The sequence below is a fragment of the Oryzias latipes genome, chromosome 9 (assembly GCF_002234675.1).
Source record: "Oryzias latipes chromosome 9, ASM223467v1".
In the NCBI taxonomy this organism is placed as follows: domain Eukaryota; kingdom Metazoa; phylum Chordata; class Actinopteri; order Beloniformes; family Adrianichthyidae; genus Oryzias; species Oryzias latipes.
Window position 1 is genome coordinate 31,291,974 of NC_019867.2, and position 20,517 is coordinate 31,312,490.

The window sequence follows — 20,517 nt, forward strand, 5'->3', positions numbered from 1 at the left end:
AACACAAATTTCTAATCAGCCAATCACATGACAGCAACTCAGTGCATGTAGTCATGGTCCAGACGATCTGCTGCAGTTTAAACCAGCATCAGAATGATGAAGAAAGGTGACTGAAGTGACTTTGAACCATGGTTGTTGGTTCCAGACGGGCTGGTCTGAGGATTTCAGAAACTGCTGGTCTACTGGGATTTTCACCCACAACCATCTCTAGGGTTTACAGAGAATGGTCCAAAAATAGAAAATATCCAGAGAGCAGCAGTTCTGTGGTCAGAAATGTCTTGTTGATGTCGGAGAAGAATGACCAGACTGGTTCCAGCTGATAGAAAGACAACAGGAACTCAAAGAACCACTGGTTCCAACCGAGGTCTGCAGAAGAGCATCTCTGAAAGAACAACACGTCCATCCTGGAGGCAGATGGACTACAGCAGCAGAAGACCACAGCGGGTACCACTGCTGTCAGCTAAGAACAGGAAACTGAGGCTACAATTCACACAGACTCACCAAAACTGGACCATAGAAGATGGAAAAACGTTGTCTGGTCTGATGAGTCTCCATTCCTGCTGCCACATTCAGATGGTAGGGTCAGAATTTAACATCAACAACATGAAAGCATGGATCCATCCTGCCTTGTATCAATGGTTCAGGCTGGTGGTGGTGGTGTCATGGTGTGGGGGATATTTTCATATATTTTTTCATATATATGTGTGAACCAGAAAATAAGAAAAGCTGAGATTAGAGCAAAGCCTGTATGGAGATGCGCTGCTTTGCTGAGTCCAGTGAGTCTGCATGCTTCTGAACATCCAGCGGCTTGATTAATGCAGACGGTTTATGATCCCTGCTGGTCTCTGAGCTTCAGGGAAAACATTTGGACATGATCCAGATCACCATTAGTTGAATGTTTAATCAGCTCCATTCAGTCTGTACTTACTGAGCTGCTTCCTGCACTCTCAGCCGCCGGCACACACTAATGCCTGTCCTGCTGTCCCTGTGGGGACCGGCAGTTGAAAGCTGCATTTCGGGACCTCGTCCTTGAGATGTAATTTGAATGAAAGACCCTCACAGCCACACATGCACCTGGCTTTGGTGACTCAACCTGACTGGCTTAGAAAAAATTAAACCCACTTGGGACTTTTTTTTTGTCTTTGCACATTGTGCTGACATCTTAAAAAAATTAAAAACTATGTTCACCCTTTACAAAATGTTCTGAATTGCTTGAGTTTTTGAGCTACACTGTCCCAAAATGAGTTAAGCATGTACATTCTAAACGTTTAAAGAGTTTTTAGGCTCATTACTGCTGTGCCTGATATTCTCCAGGAAATAAGTGAGTGAAAATGTCCTGCAGGTCTGATGGAGCGTTCACATATTTACACATCACAGGGACTTCACAGAGAGGGGTTAGGCTGTTTTACGTCTGTCAAGATAATAATAATCTTGTCACAGTCTTTGAGTTGTTTTTTTTAGGTGGCATCGGTCTGTCGTTATTTGAACTCCCAGCAGTCTGAGGTTCACAGCGGATTTGCAGTAGACTGGCCTGTTGCTGTGCATGAAAAAAAAACCACGCTGTGGACTAGGATGATTTCACAGAAGGAACCAAATTCCACCGACAGCAGGTTAATGTCATTGGAATTTTCAGATTGGGTTCCGCTTCTGCTCATAAATGTGTCCTTAGAACCAGAACCAGGAGAGAAGCTGGAGGCCGGATGATCCACTCATGTCCAAACCGTTATTGATCCCCTGAGATCCAAACTGTGATTACAGCAAGATTGTGACATCACCGTTGGCCAACCATCTGCCTGCTGGTCATCATTTATTCATGTTCAGGTTGAGGACCGACCGTAATGGTCGGTCAGAGAAGTTTCTACAGAACATCACTGTCAGAAAGTAACAGCGGAACGCAGAATTTTCTACACATTTATATCTGCGTCTTTGGGAATTCTTAGTTTTATCATAGAAGTCTGACAGAAGTGTCTTATAGAAGTATCATTAGCATAGAAGTGATGTTGGACTCATTTCATGTTCAGTAACTCGTGTTTCACACAAGTTATTGAAGCTTCTTCAATTCATTTCAGCTGAAACTACAGAGTCAGAGGAACTCACAGGTCCAAACATGTTTTAACAGAACCGACATCATGCAGACCTGAGACACTCAGGTTTTCTACTTCTTCTGCTCTTTCAGGGTTCCCCATGTGTGTTGCTTTATCAAGAACTGTTTTATACTCTTCTGTGAAGAACATTTGACTCTTCAGATGTCCCACTCTCTTTCTGCAGGCTTTACAGAGAAAGGAACTCAGCAGACGCATTTATTAGAAGTGACTTACATACCCCTACATGTGTGTTCCTAATGCATTCCTTACCTGTTGAGTCTTTTCCCGCAGAATCAGTTTGACTCCCTTCTAGGGCTGAAATGTTTTCTTTGATCTCGTTTAAAAATCTGTGGTCTTCTCTTGTAGAGACACATAGTGGCAGTTTTCACTGCCCTCTTTTCTACAACTCCTTTTTCCTCCTGCAGTTAGACAGATGACGGAGGCCCCATTTATTAAACCTGCATTACATTGGTGAGCTTATAAAAGGTGAGTCCAAACTAAGCAGAATAGTGAACGGGGGCGAGTCTACTATAAACATGAATTTACAAAGAGCTGTCTCTAAAATTGGAGACACAAAAACCGATGCACAGAATCATCAGCTCCAGTCTTTACGAAATATCCTGCAGCTACTTTAGGCCACAACCCTGAAATGAGCCACTTTGAACCAAATGCATTCAACTTCTACTCCAATTGTCTTCTGATTCATTTTTAAAGCGTCCCTAGTGGCCTTTAATTGAGATGATGCCATTTTTAGTCAAAATTCAAAAACTTGTTTCTTTTTTCTAGAACATTATTTCTGCAGAGCGGAGGGAGTTCATTAGAAATTCACCTCTAAGTTGTGGGCGGGATTATGGGCGCAGAGTGCTTTCCCACTAGTTTATAGCCTCTAACAACCCCAACCTAACATTGCCGGTGCAACAAAAATGGCGGGCAACTCAGTGGTATGAAGACGTTTTTGGAAACACTATCAATGAAAAGAATTAGTGACAAGTTAAGGAACAAAGACAATGCTTTAAATATTTTTAAGGATTTATGGCGCCCTCTGCTGGAACATTTACCCAGTAATCTGGCTGATACGATTCAATGGGATTTGAGTTAATTGGAATGGCGTTCTTATCAATTTGATCTACTTGATACGAGTTTCTTACATACTCCATTAACCTCACCCTCTGTTTTTTAACGCATGTGCTAGTATAAGGAGATTGTACACATGGAAACGTGGGTAATTCTTACAATCTGTACTTGTTCACAAACTATCCACCCTTGATTGTATTTTTATTCTTTTTAGCCCAGACAACTGCGTTTCGTCTTGTCTTTTTATCTTTGTTTCATTGTTGTTTTTGGATAAATATTTAAAAATCTAAATAAAACAGGAAAGAAAATTGGTGATCAATATTGTAGCAGTCCATCTGAACACTTTAGATCCAGATTCCAGCTCAGATGAGGAAAGCAAAGACGTTCATGGAGCTATTTATATAAAAAAAATGGATGCGGGGGGGGGGTACCTCGGGGGTGTCTACATGAAGGAGGGATCCTCCCCCAGGATGGAGAGGTGACGTACCAGAACTCTTACAGGGAATTAGCTTATCTGCTTATCTAACGCTACAACTACATGTTTGAATAGTCCTGCAGATGGACTTCTTTCAAACGGAATTGGATCGAGACAAGCCAGAGTCGAGGTCCATGGCCAACTAAAGGAGCACAGAGAAGCCATGTGGACTCACGACCACTCCCGGTTACACAGAGTGAGACAGCTTATTGGTGTCATTTCATAATCTTCACACCTGCAGGTAGAAGGGCTCTGATCCATTTACGACTATGGTCTTATTAACCTGAATGTTCTTTCGTTTAAAGATCTCATTAAGAACACCTTCAGTCTGCATTTATTAGTTAGGACACAGCCGGATGTTAACAAACCATTGATGATCCTGAGATTTAGAGAAAAACAAGCTTTATGGAGTAGTTTCTCATTGTTCAAAGATACTTTAACACATTGCAAATGTTAACAGTCCAGAGAAGACACAGTCAGAAGAATGAGCCTGTTTATTAACCATCATCAGCATCATCATCATCTTTCTTGGCCACCAACAGTTGTGGCTCGGGTTCATACACATCTATTAATGAATAGAATCTATTAGAAAAATCTGCAGGTTACAGTTAGGACATCAGCCCATTAGAAAAAGAACAGAAACCACAAACCAGAAGCCCACCACCCCCCCACATGACCAGAGGTGAAGACCAGGAAGCTTTAAACCAGAGGGGACAGGTCTGGCCGCATATGATCCGCTTATGGGGCACAATTGGTCCAAACAGTCCTCGGCGGGTTGGGAACCAAGAACTGAATCCAGACCAAAGTCCATGCCAGCGGTTTAAACAACCGCAGGGACCTTCAAGCCGACAGAACTGCCGCAACAATGAGGACCAGGACTTCCACGCGTTTGAGGACGGTGGTTAGCTGGATATGCTTCTGGTCCGAAAACAGAGAAGTCCAAAAAAAGAAAATCAAACTTTCAACCTGGCAGCCACCTAAACAGATAAGATTAGCCTAGCAGTCTTGAGAATAAGCACACTGTTGGTGAGACATGAGAATCAAACACCATCATTTTAACAGGACAAAAAAAAACAAAAAAAAGTACAAAGTGTTTTCTTTTAAAACAGGAGAGCGCCCACCAAAGCGGGAATCTTTTCATGAAACCACAGTATCTCAAACTAAATATTTATCCGATTTAAATAAACTCCTGAAGAGGAGAACGCTGTTTTTTATTGGTGTCATTTCATCATCGTCACACATACAGTTAGAGGGACCATTTATTCCACAACAACCAGATCTCCCGAAACCAGACAAACCTCTCTGTGGTCTGACCAAGTTCGCCAACACGCACCCACACGCAAAATGTTTAGACACAGATGACGCAAGAAAACACCACGAGGGCTGGAATTACATACCTTATAAGATACAAAAAAAAAGCAAAGAAATACACGAAATCTTGGCAAACTAGCAAATTCTTGCCTTCTTAGGACGTGCAAAGCTGATTAAAATTCTGCACAACGTTTGGCTAATGGAGTAACCCCTGATGCTAACATAAAAGTTGGAATCATCCTTCAAGATACAATTGTCTGACTTAAAATATCACTGCAGGACTTAAGTTAAAAAAATAAAATGCAATAATAACACTTCAAATTTTAACAAATGTGCATTAAACATTCAGTAGATCCAAAGTTCTGCTGGTTTGAAAAATGAGACAAAGAAAAATACATTTTCAACGGTGCAAGTATACAGGAGAACACAACTGTAAATCTGAGAATAATTCAGCACGAAAACATGCAAACACAACACGCTGCTAACTCACACCAGCCAGCTAGCTGGTTCTAGCAAGCATCAAACACAGATGAGCATACATGTTCTACACATGTTCAGTAAACGCTGCTGAGGCTAACGTTACAGAGAACTGAGGGACGCCAGCAGTTTAAGTCACTAATTTTGGCCAATTTAGCGCCAACATTTAAAATAACATGCTAACTGTTTAGTTTCATTGGAACTCAGTTTTTTCTACTGCTCTGAAATATAGTATTTTAATTTGAAAGGCAAATTTTTGGGGGTAATTGTTAGCCGTTTGAAAATGCTGACTCATTAGATGTTGTTAGCAAAGACAGAAAAACGTCAAAGCTGTCTCCAAGCTTGTTAAACGTAGTTTATAGAACAAATCAGAAATGTTTCGTAGGTTAAACTGGAACAGGTTTCACATATTTTCAAACATATTATTAAACCAAAACACTTCAAGCAGACCTGTTTTGTTCTCTACAACATACACAACATAATCAAAATCTATGCTAGCACGAGTTTAGAAATGGTTTTTGTTCCGACGTTCATCTGTCACAAACGTGGAATCCTGATGTCATCCTGAATACAGCTTTTAAGGCATTCGTTTAACTTTCAGACAGAAATACACACTTCCACGTACACACGGCTGAGGTAACATGCCACTCGTTACTGTTGTGCTTGTTCGGCTAATGCTAGCACACCTTACAAGTTCAAAGCTTGTCCAAAAATAATATAGCACAGTAAAAATGCAGGACATAAAACAAAATTAACTTTTACTTAGAATAAAACAAATACCACTTAAAAAAAAAAAAAAGTTTGGGTGGGGGAGGGGCAAGCTGGAGGTTAGATTCCGTGAGCGCACCAAGCTTTTGACCACAGAGAGATCTGGCTTTAGACAACGCAATATAAATCGTCATTTATTCATCATTACATAATAAAACCTAAAGATATCACTATAAAGATACAGGAATAAGAATTATCAAACCAAAACAGAAAAATGCGTCATTGCACCTTCAAGATGGCGACTAAACGGGTAAAATTAGATTGAGAACAGACGCAGCAAGCAAAACATTTAGTACAAAATACACTTCTGTCTTTGTCGATAAAACATCACATTGCCATCCGACGCTATTAAAATATATCTATGCAGAAAATACAAAAAAGAAACAATCTGACGCATGCCGTAAAACAATATCATCAACAAAATAACAAAAACTGATTTTTTAACTCAAGACTGCTAAACCTTTTAATGTTTTCTTATCAGAAAAATAAAACTAAACAAAATAGATTATACGGGATTTGCTTTGTTCAAAGTCGCACTGAAATATATTTGCGTTCAAGTTTGATAAAAAAAGAAAAAGAAACAGGTCTACACCAGAGGCTAGTCCAAGAATCTGCCTGAAAACCTTTTGCTGCGGTAAAGTTAAAAAACAGAAAGAAAATAGTTCATGATTTTTAGTTAATCCTTAGTTTCTCTACAAAAAGGAAGAGGAAGTGGCAGAGCGTCGCTTGAAAACCCCCACTCGTTTGCCATTGGTGACGATCTAAGGCCCTGAGTTGGTGAGGGAGGAGCCTTTAGTGATCCTAAAAGACAGGAAATGACATCACTGTTCAGTCTGCTGTTTAGCGTGATAGTTCAGAGACTGTTTCACTCTTCTTGGTGTGTTCAGCGCCTCAGGGACTCGGATCGTTATCTACAGTCTGTGTGAGTTTGGCAGGAAAATAACTATTTAATTTCAATGGTAGCTAATCGTTACTCCCCTCCCAAACCCATTTCTAAAGCAAAAGCCATCAATAAGGAGAGGAAGCAGCTGGGCTCTGATTGGACAGACTAAAATGTGTCAGTTATAAGTCAGAGTAAAGAGTCTCATGTACTCAAAGAGTACTACACGAGTCATGGTTCTGAGTCAGGTCTAGCCACAAGTTTAGGCTGTGTTTCACACCCAATGCAAATCACGCTTCAGGGGCGTCCAGTCTCATGTAAAGTCAACGTACAGACGTGGTCGCGTCAGGCGTGGCACATCAGTCCGACAGCAGTGCGTTTTGAGCGTCAGAAGCGGCGCGTCAAGAGTTAAAAAATGTCAACTTGGGCGACGTGTCAGCCAATCGGACTCAGCTTTAGCGACGTGATGATCTCCGTGACCCCTTCAGTGGGTAGAATACAAATCCAGTACGGCGGAGCGATGTAAGCATTCTCGTCCTGAACTTCCATCCATTTTCTTAAGCTGCTGGGCCCGCGGGTTGCCAGACCTTGTCCCGCCCGGCTACTGTTGGGTGAAGGCGGGATAGGCAGGTCGCCAGAATATCGCCTGGCCTACGGGGGCTGAAGCGATCGCGCCTGCTACACCCCACAGCGACGCCATGTTTGCCGTGTCCACTCAGCCACCAAGGGCCAGTGTAGCTGGAGTGAACGCTGGAGGCTGACTAACGCACCGTATTGGGAAAGTCACTGGATGATCTCATGAACCCAGACATGGAGGCGTGATTACCCATGTCTTGGTAGAGCTCTTCAAAATCAATAAACCCGATCTTTCAACATCAGCCGTGTCTTCCGTGCATTGCAAGTGAGATAAACACAGACACCGCTCCATGTGACGATTGGGCTAAACACATTTGGCAGTAGCTCCTCCCACATGTGTCTGGGGTGTCAAGCAGCAAATTTGAAGCGCAAATTGCGTTTGGTGTGAATGCAGCTCAAGTCAAAACCAAAACAAGTCCATTGCTTTGGAGCCAAACCAGTCTAAGATCTCTGCTCACAAGAGTAATCCCAGTCCTAAGTGAAGATTTCAAGTCTCTGGACACAAGTCCGAGATAAACCTAAAGTTTAGTCCAAGTCGAGTGCAAAACATCCAGCCAAAAGGATGATGGAGCAGACCATTGTTTCTTCCTGATCCCTGTGGAGACGCTGAACACACAAGGGAAGAAACCAGCAGAACAACAAGACACAAGAAGTCTGGACCAACGTGGATCCAGAGGAACTGCAGCAGGAAATCCCACTGACGGGATTTTGAGGGAAACTGGAACCTCCAGGGTTACCTGAATCTGGGCGGGGTTCCACAGGTAGGGCTGCTGTCTGTAGTATTCTGCTAACGCTGCAGAGTAGTCTGGCACCGAACTCTGCTGGGAAGACTGACCTGCCACACAACGACATCGCCATCGTATTAGAGGATCCAAACGTCAATTTTCTGAGTTTCTGTGTGACATCATCTTCCTGGTACGTCTGAATGTTGAACACAACACATTGTTTCACCTTTCACTGCTCAGTACAAAAGGTATTAGGATGTATTTTGTATTGAGATCGTGAGCTGCAGTTACTGAGAAACTGTTGCAACTCATGAAGTCAGAAGCAGCTAAATGAAGCATCTGTGGACCTTTGAACAAAGTCAGTCTTTAAAGACGTGAGTGATATCTTTTCTCCTAAAGTGAGCCTCACTGAAACATTTGGATCTCATCACTTTTGAGGGTTCACATTCTGAAGCCGTACTCTGTTTCTTGTAGTAGTCCTCCCACGCTTTGCTGTAGTCCGTCATCACGCTCTGCTGCTGGCTCTGCTGACCTGCAAACACACAAGTTCATCCGGGGAAAAACTCCAGGTCTCCAGAAAGTTCTACAACCAGAAGAGTTCCGACTTGTCTGGGTGTGTCTTTCTGCGTGACTTGCCTAACTTTTTATAGTACTGCTCCCATGCTTTGGAGTAGTCCATCTGTCCTGTCTGAGCCAAACTGTGACCTGCAAACACACACAAACAGTTGAAACTGTTTTGGTTTAGGGATTGGTGTGTGTGCATCCACAGAAGGCACCTAAAGGTGTTTGCCTTTCTCGGTGGAAGGATCAAAACTGATTTGAAAGCAGAGGTTTGCTGCTCTGTCACTAAAAGGACCAGATGAGTTTCTAAAGGGGAACAGAAATGTGTTTTTATTGGTGTTTATTGGTGAACAAATGAACACAAACCACCAGTGATACACACTGCAGTCTAAAAGATGAATGCATGGAGGGTTTATGTCAACGATGGACTAGTCTTTATGATCATGTTGTCTTTGTTCATCAGAATTATTTCACGTTCAGTATTTAAAAGCAGACATGCTGATGATTCAGAACTTCTAAGTCACACAAGTTTCTACAATCCTTCAGAAAGTCCCCGTAGACCAACCTCCCAAGCATCGCTGCATCAGATTGGCTGAACAGACAAACAGAAGCCAAAAAATATTTTTTGGTAAATTGAGGTCCAGAGTTACCCACTCAGAGGCAGTTACAAATACCGCTGTGGTTACTCACACTGATGCGGTTACCCTATGCGTTCTGTGTGAATGCAGCTCAAGTCAAATCCAAAACAAGTCCATTGCTTTGGAGCCAAACCAGTCTAAGATCTCTGCTCACAAGAGTCATCCCAGTCCTAAGTGACGATTTCAAGTCTCTGGACACAAGTCCGAGATAAACCTAAAGTTTAGTCCAAGTCGAGTCCAAAACCTCCAGCCAAAGTCCCACAAGTTACTACAATACGGTCTCTGACAAGAGTCCTGCCGCTTATCCATTTTGTAGAAACAAAAGCGTATAACCTCACTTTTAATGAATCCAATGGTTTTTAGAAATGTCTCATATGAAAGCTAAAACCCTCCCAAATTATGTTCAATATACTAAAAGAAAATTGCTTCACTGAAGAAAGATTGATCATTTAATGAACACAGAAAGGTCACATTTTGGCAAGACAAAAGTTTTGTCGCCTACAGAGAGTAACGAGAAAATGTAACAAATAATTTACTTCAAAAACAAAAATATGTTGCATAACATCAGTGAATTAAGTAGTGCTACTGTGAGATCCATATTTAATATCTTGTATGACTTCCATGAGCTTGAAGGACAGCATCCATGCGGTTTGACAATGATTCATACAATTTATGGATGAAGTCATCAGGAAAAGCAAAGAAAGCAGTCTTCCATGCCTCCCAGAGTTCATCAAGATTCTTTGGTTTGGTCTTCCATGCTTCCTCTTTCATTCTACCCCAGACATGCTCAATGATGTTCATGTCTGGTGACTGGGCTGGCCAGTCCTGGAGCACCTTGATCTTCGTCGCCTTGAGGAACTTTGATGTAGAGATGGAAGTATGCAATGGAGCACCATCCTGCTGCAGAATTTGACACCTTTTATGGTTGGGAATGGAAGAGGGTTTTTTCTTTATCAGTGGAAAAGGGGCTGGCCTTGGATTTTCCAACCAGCCCAGGTCCTCCCGAGCAGTTGTCTTGCGGGGTCTGCCGGACCTGGGCTTGTCAAAAACATCTCCAGTCTCTTCAAATCTTTTTCTTATTCTTTGTACTTGACGCTGAGACACATTGAAGGTGTCAGCCACCTCAGCAGTGGATCTGGTCTTCAGCCTCTTGATAATCAACACTTTGGTCTCAGGGTGAATCTTAGGCATGTTGTCAGAGGTCAGGTTGCAGTTGATGTGAAGGCCTGGTGTGCTGGGGTTCTTTTTATACACACCCACTAATTGATTGATCAGTAATTGATCACAGTTGAGGCTGTAATCTAGGATTGGGTGCATCATATGACAAGGCGACAAAACTTTTGTCTTGCCAAAATGTGACCTGTGTTCATTAAATGATCAATCTTTCTTCAGTGAAGCAATTTTATTTTAGTATGTTGAACATAATTTGGGAGGGTTTAAGCTTTCATATGAATTTCTAAAAACCAATGGATTCATTAACAGTGAGGTTATAATAATAATAATAATAATAATGGATTGGATTTATCTGCGCTTTTCAAGACACCCAAAGCGCTTACATCCGTCCATTATTCATTCACTCCTCATTCATACTTGGTGATGGTAGCTACGGTTGTAGCCACAGCTGCCCTGGGGCAGACTGACAGAGGCGTGGCTGCCAGTTTGCGCCTACGGCCCCTCTGACCATCACCGGGATCATTCATGCACATTCACACACCAGTGGAACAACACAGGAGGCAAGGAGGGTGAAGTGTCTTGCCCAAGGACACGACATTTTGGCTGGTGGGAGCGGGGATCGAACCGCCAACCCTTCGATCATTATACGCTTTTGTTTCTACAAAATGGATAAGCGACAAGACTCTTGTCAGGGAGTGTACTTCAGAAAGTCCATATAGACCAACCTCCCAAGTATCGCCGCATCCGATTGGCTGAACAGGCGACGTTATCAACAGAAACCAAAAATTATTTTTTGTTAAGTTACCAGAACAGTTGACCTTGAGGTCCAGAGTTACCCACTCTGATGGCATTACAAATACAAACGCAGTTACTCACACCAAGGAGGTTACCCTATGCAGGTACTTAGACCAACGCGGGTACCCTTTGCGGTTTCTCACAGCGATGGGGTTATCTTATGCAGTTACTCAGACTGATGCCATTACTGGAATCAAACTTCACATAGAAAATGTGAAACTGATTCCAGTTCATGATTTTCTTTAGAAGAAATGTTTCATGTTCTTTCAGGCTAAACATCTTTGCGGTTAGTTTTTAATTTAGGAATCCAATATGTTAACAACAAATGTTCCATCTTTAAAAATTAAAATTAGGATGGAAAGTGTCCAATTAAAGTGTTTCTAATTGAATCTTGTTGAATTAAAAAAACTTCAAATTGTTAACTTGTAAGCATAAATCAAATCAAGTCATTATTTTGGCAGTGATACCAGACCAGACTGAAACCTAAACCCCTTTAGGTTCTCTTCAGGTCCAAGTCTTCATTTGTTTTGAGGTTCCTCAGGGCTCAGCTCTCCTCCCTTTTTGCCTTTACAATGCAATTTCCTGATTATGCTGATGATGTCCAGACTTTGAAACAGAAAGACACATTCTCCCCCTTCATCCCTCACATATCTCAGCAACATAAAAGGTGTGAATGACATTTCATCTGCTACATTTAAACAAAAAAGCACCAAGGATGTGTGTGTTGGCCGCTTTTCTGGCATAGCCCCATGATCTCTGGGCCAGCGGTCAGTCTGTGTTGGTTTTAACAGACTGTGGCCCTAAAGTCCCACTCCCATCATCTTCTGACCCAAAGCCTTCTCGGTGGTCTTTTAAAGCTGATTATGCCGCTTTAAGGCATAATCAGGCGTTTTAAGGCTAAAAGAAAATGTCCTTTTCTAAACAGTTTATGCAGCGTGGCAGGATTCCTTCAGATATTTACCTCTGCAATGTGGGCGGGGCTGTTGGTGTGGAAGTAAGCCTCCACTCATTTCCCATCATGCCATTGTTTACACTCTCTCTTGCTAGCTTAAAACCCCCTCCTGTCATTACCACTTCAACAAAAATGGTGAGCTATATCAGAGCTATCCAGCCGTCCAGTTCTGATCCAGATTTCAGCCCAGACGAGGAAAACACGACGTTCATGATGTATTTGTCTGCAGGTGGGTGGTCAGAATGGAGCGGAGCAGGGAGTCAGGCTCCTCCGTCACTCATACTCGCTTTTTCCAACAGCATTTTTTTCATCTGCGGCGGATTCACAACAATTTGAATAAAGAAATACTCAGAAGTGCAATTTTGAGCCTAATTTTCTTTGATTGGTGTGATTATCCATCACAAAATGCCACATGAACATGTTAAAAACATTAAAAAACACAGTTTTCATGGGAGTGGGTCTTTAGGGTTAATACACAGCTGAACCACTGTAATGTCACGCTTTTGCCCTTCAGGCAGTTTTCAAAAGTGAAACCAACGTTTGAGCCGAGGTTCATCCTACAAGACGATGACCAAAGCATGAATCCATCTCCACCAGAACTGCCTGAGGACTAAAGAAGGATATGGAGAGCTTAAAAACGCAGAGTGTTTAAGTCCAATGATCTGGTTTGGGGGGAAACTACAAGAACTGAACATTTACAGGAATCTGAGTTTGTGGAATGAACTTAATGAATATTTCATTCAGTTGTACAGAGGATTCAGCGACTGTGTTCATCGGTTGAACGGGAAAACATTTTGCTTTACAAATTGATTCTTTTAGTAACTTCAGCTGCTTTTATGCTCCATCCTCTGATTTCAGACAAAGTTAAAACCGTTTCTATAAAAACTAAAACATGAAAAGGTTCAAACACTTCTAACCAGTTGTGTATATTTCTAAACTTAAAAACCCTTTTCTGCTGTGAAGTGTGTTCGTCAGTGCAGCACTCTAGTGTCTTGGCAGTGAAATGATCACTCCATATAGATGCATTAGGATCTTCTGCACTCCTCCTTCATTGGACCAACACCAGAACATCTGTGGTGGGCTTTAGCCAGAGGCAACACCAGACATGGAGCCGTGTGAGCTCCAATCATCTCATGAGGTTTGTTTTTACAGCTGGGATTAGGATGAGGACTGGCTTGCTCTAACAGGAGTCTTACCTGGGTCTTGCTGTCCGGGGTTCTGCCAGCTGGTCTGGTAAGTGTTTCCCCAAACTCCAGTCAGGAAGGTCTGACCGCTGCCACAGCTGCAGACACACAGCCGTCCGTTCAATGACCACCAGAAGGTTCAAATCCCAAACAGGACTTCATTAGTCTCCACTAAGCTAACTCCACTTCATCTATTTATCCTGTACAACATGCTTTCTTGTTTCAGGTCTACGTTTGTTTGAAAATAGAAACGATCATTTTTATAACATGAACTAACAGACCACTCTTCTCTAGCTTCTGCAAAGACTTTAACATCATTTTCTACATCATCATTTTCTGTGAGGGACAACTAAAAGAGAAAGTGGTGTTTCCACAGGAACATCCAACCCGACAGGAAGAGCTGTGGCTCAGTGTGCGACTTACTTCTGATGTGCGGTGGGGCCCTGGGTGAAAGCACTGAAGCCGAAACCTCCGTTACTAATGATTCCTGAACCCTGCAGGACACCAGACGACACAAAGCTCATTCAATCTCCAGAATCATCGTCATAAAGCGAGAGTTCTGTTTCAAAGTGAGGTATGGCGTTCTCCGTTTGAGGGTCATACCCCGATCTTGTCATCGATGAGCTGACGGGCCACTTCCATCTGCTGAGCGGTGCCTCTGATGGTGAAAACCCGGGTGTTGGGGTCGGTGGAGGGAGGTGGGTTCCTCTGCAGCTCCACATGAGCTCCAGACTGCTGGTTTATGCTCTTGATGGTTTCTCCACCTGCAGACCAGCAACAGTTTAAGCTGAATTCAAAAGGCTGAGTCAAATGAAGAAAAACAACCCAACAAGGCAGAAAGTGTCAAGTTCAACAGGAGGACAAGGTTTGAGAAAGACATTCTAGTAGTTATCTCACTGATGCCGCCATCGCCTGACACGCTCACTTAAAAAGAGAAAATGTTATATCCTAGATGTGAGACGATAGCGAAAACACAACAAGGCCCAGATTTACCTGCAGCTGAAGAGTCGATTTGACGTGAACAGAGCCTGCAGAGAGCCACAGGCCACTATGAAGATGCGTCATCTTCCTACAAATGTCATTTAACCGCTTCTCTGTTTTCCAACAACCACGCTGTTCTACCGTGTCCTAATTGGTTGGACACACCTGATCCAGGTAATTAGCCGTGAGTAGGGCACCGATATCCGTGTCATGGAGACACACCGGCCCCGGAGATGCCGACCACTGCTTTAACCTCAAGGTACACGCTGTGTTTTTGCCATGGAACCATTGAATTATTTGCCAACTTATGTATTAATGTAAATCATGTCTCACAAAAGACCCACCTTTCATATGTGGAATATGCACGAAATAATAATAATAATTGATACTTTATCCCACAATGGGGAAATTCTTCTCCGCATTTTGACCTATCCCCTTGGGGGGAGCAGTGAGCTGCAGGCTAGCCGCGCTCTGGGGGGGGCAACAGCTGGCTGGGGAGGGCAGGGCAGCTTTGTTACTCTAAACTGAAACTTGTCAGCAAAATTACAGATAGGAAAAAAGCGAGATGAAACATAACGCATTTGAAGAACCTTTGTTTTTGCAAATGCAAAAATATTTTTTGAAAGCAAAAAAAAATAAAATAAAAATTGAAAGCAAAACATTTTTTTTGTGAAAAATATTTAATATTTTCATTCGCAAGTTAGAAAAGTTTGTGTTCAACATGGTGGCATAAATATCACTCCATAGTAGTCAGTCTTTTACACGCTACTTGTTGGTACTGCTTTAAGATACATTATAGAATGAGATGCATAAACAAAGAAAAAAAGTGATACAGCTGTCCGTCACGACGACGCCATTTTCCCCCCTTTGAAGCACACTGTTCTAAATCCTGCATCCTGATTGGCTCTTCTGTGCCACGTCTCATGTACAGAATTCTGTTTGTCAGACTTACATAAATCCTCATCAGATCTTAGTTTTCATTCTCTAACCCTGGACTTCTATTTCTATGAAGGTTTGAACTTTAAAAGTTTAAACAGGAGAAAAAATAGCAAAAATGTTTGTCTGAGAAACGTGGATGAAGAGTGCAGTGAGGAGTTTTACAGCTTTATAACATCTGCAGTTATTGTAGAAAATGAAGATGAATACTTTGCAGATTTTTTCTTTTGCTGGTTGTTTTTAGAACGTAACTCCAGCGATTCATACTGTAAAAAAGCAAAAGACCTTGCAGGTTAGCCCGGGAAGTTCAGAGGAAATCTTGAAAGGATTGTCTTGTACTTTATTAATTTGTGCACGTTAGGGTTGTGGGCAATTAAGAAAAGCTGCATTTTCTTTTATATAAAAAATAAATTAAAAAAAGCTGCATTTAGACCTCAAAAAGTAAGTGAAGCGTCAAAATACAAAAAGATAAAAAAAATCAAATCAAATCAGACCAGCTCAGAGCCATTTTCCCGTTAAACATTTTCACGTCTCTAATAAAACACCCATCATGCGGCTTAAGGTTCCTTTATTGTGTTATTTCCTTAAAATCTCTCCAGAAGTGAACAAACAAAAAAGTCCTGACCCACAGCACACGTCAACACGCCATATGGCGTCTGAACGGACCACTTGACATTTCTTCCTTTGCTACGCTTTTATTTTGGAAGCTGCGGCTCGACCCTCTTGACCTCCACACACACAAACGCACACATGAGCTTTGTGATCACTTAATGGGCTTTTCAAGGGCTTTTTAAATGGAGAACTGGGCTGACGGAGCCCCTCCCCCTTTGTGCTGTCGGCCGCTAATTGTCTATTTATCATCATTTATTCTACTTTACTGAATGAAAATGTAGTTCAGTTAGTTGAAACAAATAGTAATAATAGAAGAAGGATGTGGCAGGATTAAATTAAAACATTTACAAAGTATTAGAAACAAATAAAATCAAATGTTTAGAAAAGCTTTTTAGTGAAAAATTAATGGTTCTGTCCAATTCAGCAATAAACAGCATTATTTTGCTTTTTAACGTTTACACATTTTGTCAAATTTTTTGTGCTAAATTAGTATTTTATTGTGCATATTCTGCATAATTTTATTTTCGGTTTTCATGGAATTTGCGTTAAATTCAAAAGCTTCTGTATTTCACATGTAGTTCAGCCTTTTTGAATATTTTTAAGTTTTATAAAAATATTCAAATATTTTTTTAACACTTAAAAATTCTCAATTTAATTCATTAAGTTGAGCAATGAAACTGTTCTTTTTTTTTTTTTACAGTTTCTAAAATGCATTTCAGCTGATGTTTACATATTTAGAATTAAATTAGTATTTATTTTTATTTTATGGACAGTTCGGGTTTACTTTTTGGGCATTTTACATATTTAAAATTGGTTTATTAAGTAATCATAGCATTTTTCATTTTGTTTAAGACATTGCAGTTTAAAATAAAGCTTGTATTTGTGATGTAGAAGCTACAATTGGCCAGCCAGTCTCCCTGCTCCGCCCCTTTCTGATCCTCCACCTGCAGACAAATGGATCCATGAACGTCTTTGTTTTCCCCGTCTGAGCTGGAATCTGGATCAGAACTGTACGGATGGATATAGCTCCCATATTGCTCGCCATTTTTGTTGCACCGGTATTGTTGGGTTGGGGTTGTGAGGGGCTGTAAGCTAGCAGGAGAGTGTGTAAACAGAGGCATGATGGGAAATGAGTGGAGGCTTACTTCCACACCAACAGCCCCGCCCACAACTCCAGAGGTAAATATCTGAAGCTGAAAGCTAGCGGGGGAGTGTGCAAACAGAGAGCTCTCAGTTATGGGCAACGAGAAAATCTACCCCGCCCACAACTCAGAGATGAATTTCTAATAAACTCCTGCTGCTCTGCAGAAACTAGGTCCTAGACAATGAAACATAACGAAAAAAAAACACTGGGAACAATTCTACAATAGATCAAAAGATGATGTGAGCGGGACTTCTGCCTTACCTTTACCGATGACCAGGCCGCACTTGTCAGCAGGAATGGTGTAAGTTACTTCCTGTAGAGGACCTGGAGAGCCCATTGTCCAGTCACCACGACCTCTGACCCGACCGCTGCGCAGGCTCGAGCCGAAGCCGTCACGCTCCTACACAACGACAAAGCAGACGAGGCCCACAGGTCAGAGGGCAGACACCTGTGAGACCCGGTTCAGGTCTGGGACGGAGGACCTCACCTGGGCGGTCTGGATCAGATCGTTGATGAGGTGGACGGCGTGCTGACAGCGGTCTGGCTGACCCATCACCATGGCAACACGCTCAGGACTGATGCCGTCATCTGAGCACAGAGAGCAGAAACAGAACGGGAGATGTTAATCTGGATTAAACTTGTCTGAACAGACCACAACAATAACTAACATTTTCAAGAAGCACAAAATTCTTTAAATCACTTTGAGCTCAAGCTCAGTGAGGAATCTGAAGCCAGATTATTTTAACTCGCCATCTTAGAATCAATTTGACTGTAAAATGTATCAGTTTAGATGATATTTTGTTTTTAACCTGGTCTGCATTTGTTTGTTTTTGGCAGTTTTTGTGTTGCATAGATTAAAGTGTAAATCCAATCACAAAGTGCAAGAAACCCGGATCAGATCAAGTGACAGGAAATCGGAATTGGTTGTTGCATCTTTATGTCTTTCATTATTTGGATCAGCCAGTTATATTTCATGATTATCATCAAAGATAAATACTCCACTAGAAGTCTGCACATCTCGAACACATTACGACATTTCACTGCCGTTACTAGCTTAAGTGCATTTCACAGATCTGGAATCCCAGGTTCAATAACTTTATTAATAAACCTTTGAAGCCGACAAAGTGTCTATCGGTTTGTCCTCATGCAATAAAAAAAAATCTTTCAAAAACGACCAAAACTAATAAACGGATCCGTTGATGTGATCCAATCAGGAAAAATGATCTTCATGCTACAAGAACAATTTTGGAACGAAGTCCTTGTTTTTCATTTTTAATGGAGATATGAATCACATCTGATCAAAAATGTTCCTGAAGCTTCAGTCACCAACACACATTCTCACATGACTACGACCTGTTTCTACTACATAAACATGTTTTCCTAGAGCTGCACTATTGATTGTTCAAGCTACTTCTCAGTAATGCTCTAATTAATTGTTGGATTTTAAAAGACTGTTAAAAAAACAAACAAATAAAAAACTTGGATCTGTAGATTAAAAATGTGTCCATTTTTTTATGTGTTAAAAAAGTATCTGATCAGGCCTGTGTATCGGCAGATTCTTAAAATCTAACCGATCACCAACAACAATTTATCACAAATCGTTACACAAGGAGGCCATGGAGTGGTTTTGTGTCCATTTCTGAAGAATGATGACGGCCAGGACGGCCAATCGGGGCTGGAACCGGCGGGGCTGATCCCAAACCAGCGAGCCCTAACCATTTGGTAGACGTGTGTCGTCCGCCATGCAGGAGTATCTGCAAAGAGCTGCCATCCAAATGTCAAGAGCAGGACAGCTTGTGTTGAGTTTGCAGATGGGTATAAAGGAGATGAAAGAAGGGAATGCAGAGCTACGACTGGACGTGGTCCAAACACCGCATTTCTCAGTTGGAAGACGACGACCAAAATCTACAGGAATCTGCTAACAAAAGCCCTAAAAACTGTGAGGAACTACATCACGCAATAGAAGATGCCGCAAACAGAGACAGACGCCAAAACCTGCGATCATTCCTATTCAAAGAGAAACTGGAAACCAAGTAGTGTCTACATTTTTGTTCTGTGTTTATTGTGTGAGAAAAAAGAAGAAGTCAATAAAATCCTCAAAGACCGTTTCCTCTGAAGGAAACTCTGGATTACCGAGTAGAAGGATATCACGACTGAAAGCTGGACCGATGTAAACAAACCTGTCTTAAACTGGATCCGGACTCCAGCGTCATTCTGGATCTTCTTGATCATTTCTCCGTTTCTGCCGATCACGATGCCGACGGCAAACCTGGGAACAGGAACCTGCAGAGACGAGGCGCATCGGGGTCAGCGGAGTGAAAACTGATGAGCAGCAGGAAGTGCGTTGGCGGCGGGCCTCACATCCAGGCTGGTTCCTCCCAGTCTGACGCCGAAGTCGCTGCGTCCCGATCGGAAGTCCCCGTCCTTCTCTCTTATCACCTCCAACACCAGCTCCCTGGCTGCCTGAAGAAACAGATGGAAGAAAGTCGGTTCTCCTCCTTCATAAATCTGCTCAGAGCTTTTCTGATGGTTTCACACAGCAACCCTGCAAAAGATTTCAATGTTTGGTGACGGTAAACCCAGACGGAACTAATAAAATACTCAACACACAGACATTTGAATAATGTTTGTAATGTTTTCAGTGTCCCTTTAATATTAGTAACTGAAAAGCTAAACTAAACTAAAAAAATAAATGAAAGACTATTATAAACAGAATGGAAACGAGTTTTATGTCCACACAGTACATTGTCCTTCTGTATTATAGTGACAGGTCAGCTAAAAATTAGACTAATCCAAACAAGACAATGTAAAAAAAAACTGCAAACACATGATAGTTTTAAATTAGCGAGCTCTTCCATTCATTAGTGGGTTTTTCTCCGGGTGCTCCGGCTTCCCACACAAAAAAAGTAACTCCGCCAGAGTGTCTTTTTACAAGCACTCTGCCGGTCCCAAGCCCAGATAAAGGAGGAGGGTTGAATTAGTAACTGTAAGAAAACTGAAAGTTAACATGAAAACAATCATTGGTGGTTCTCAACAAGTTTAGTTTGTTTTGCTAACAACCCAAAGAGTTGAGGTCACTGCATCCCTGTGAAACAGAAATGGCTCCAATCT

At 41.9% G+C, this 20,517-nt stretch overlaps 1 protein-coding gene across 2 annotated transcripts in view; it reads right to left on the reverse strand.

Annotated features, from left to right (window-relative positions):
• Positions 1 to 4,109: 4,109 nt before the first annotated feature.
• LOC101173152 (far upstream element-binding protein 3) overlaps positions 4,110 to 20,517 on the reverse strand; it is a 33,330-nt gene continuing 16,922 nt past the window's right edge. The window contains exons 9-19 of one of the 2 annotated variants that reach the window (XM_011479716.3): positions 19,768 to 19,869; positions 19,587 to 19,689; positions 17,894 to 17,994; positions 17,668 to 17,806; positions 14,337 to 14,497; positions 14,157 to 14,227; positions 13,746 to 13,831; positions 9,067 to 9,135; positions 8,891 to 8,962; positions 8,443 to 8,540; positions 4,110 to 6,990 (exon numbers count right to left, since the gene is read on the reverse strand). In XM_011479716.3, coding sequence (XP_011478018.1) covers positions 6,982 to 6,990; positions 8,443 to 8,540; positions 8,891 to 8,962; positions 9,067 to 9,135; positions 13,746 to 13,831; positions 14,157 to 14,227; positions 14,337 to 14,497; positions 17,668 to 17,806; positions 17,894 to 17,994; positions 19,587 to 19,689; positions 19,768 to 19,869 — 1,011 coding nt within the window. In that variant the 3' untranslated portion in view covers positions 4,110 to 6,981. The remainder of the gene's footprint in view (positions 6,991 to 8,442; positions 8,541 to 8,890; positions 8,963 to 9,066; positions 9,136 to 13,745; positions 13,832 to 14,156; positions 14,228 to 14,336; positions 14,498 to 17,667; positions 17,807 to 17,893; positions 17,995 to 19,586; positions 19,690 to 19,767; positions 19,870 to 20,517) is intronic. The other variant, XM_011479720.2, reaches the window with a different exon arrangement.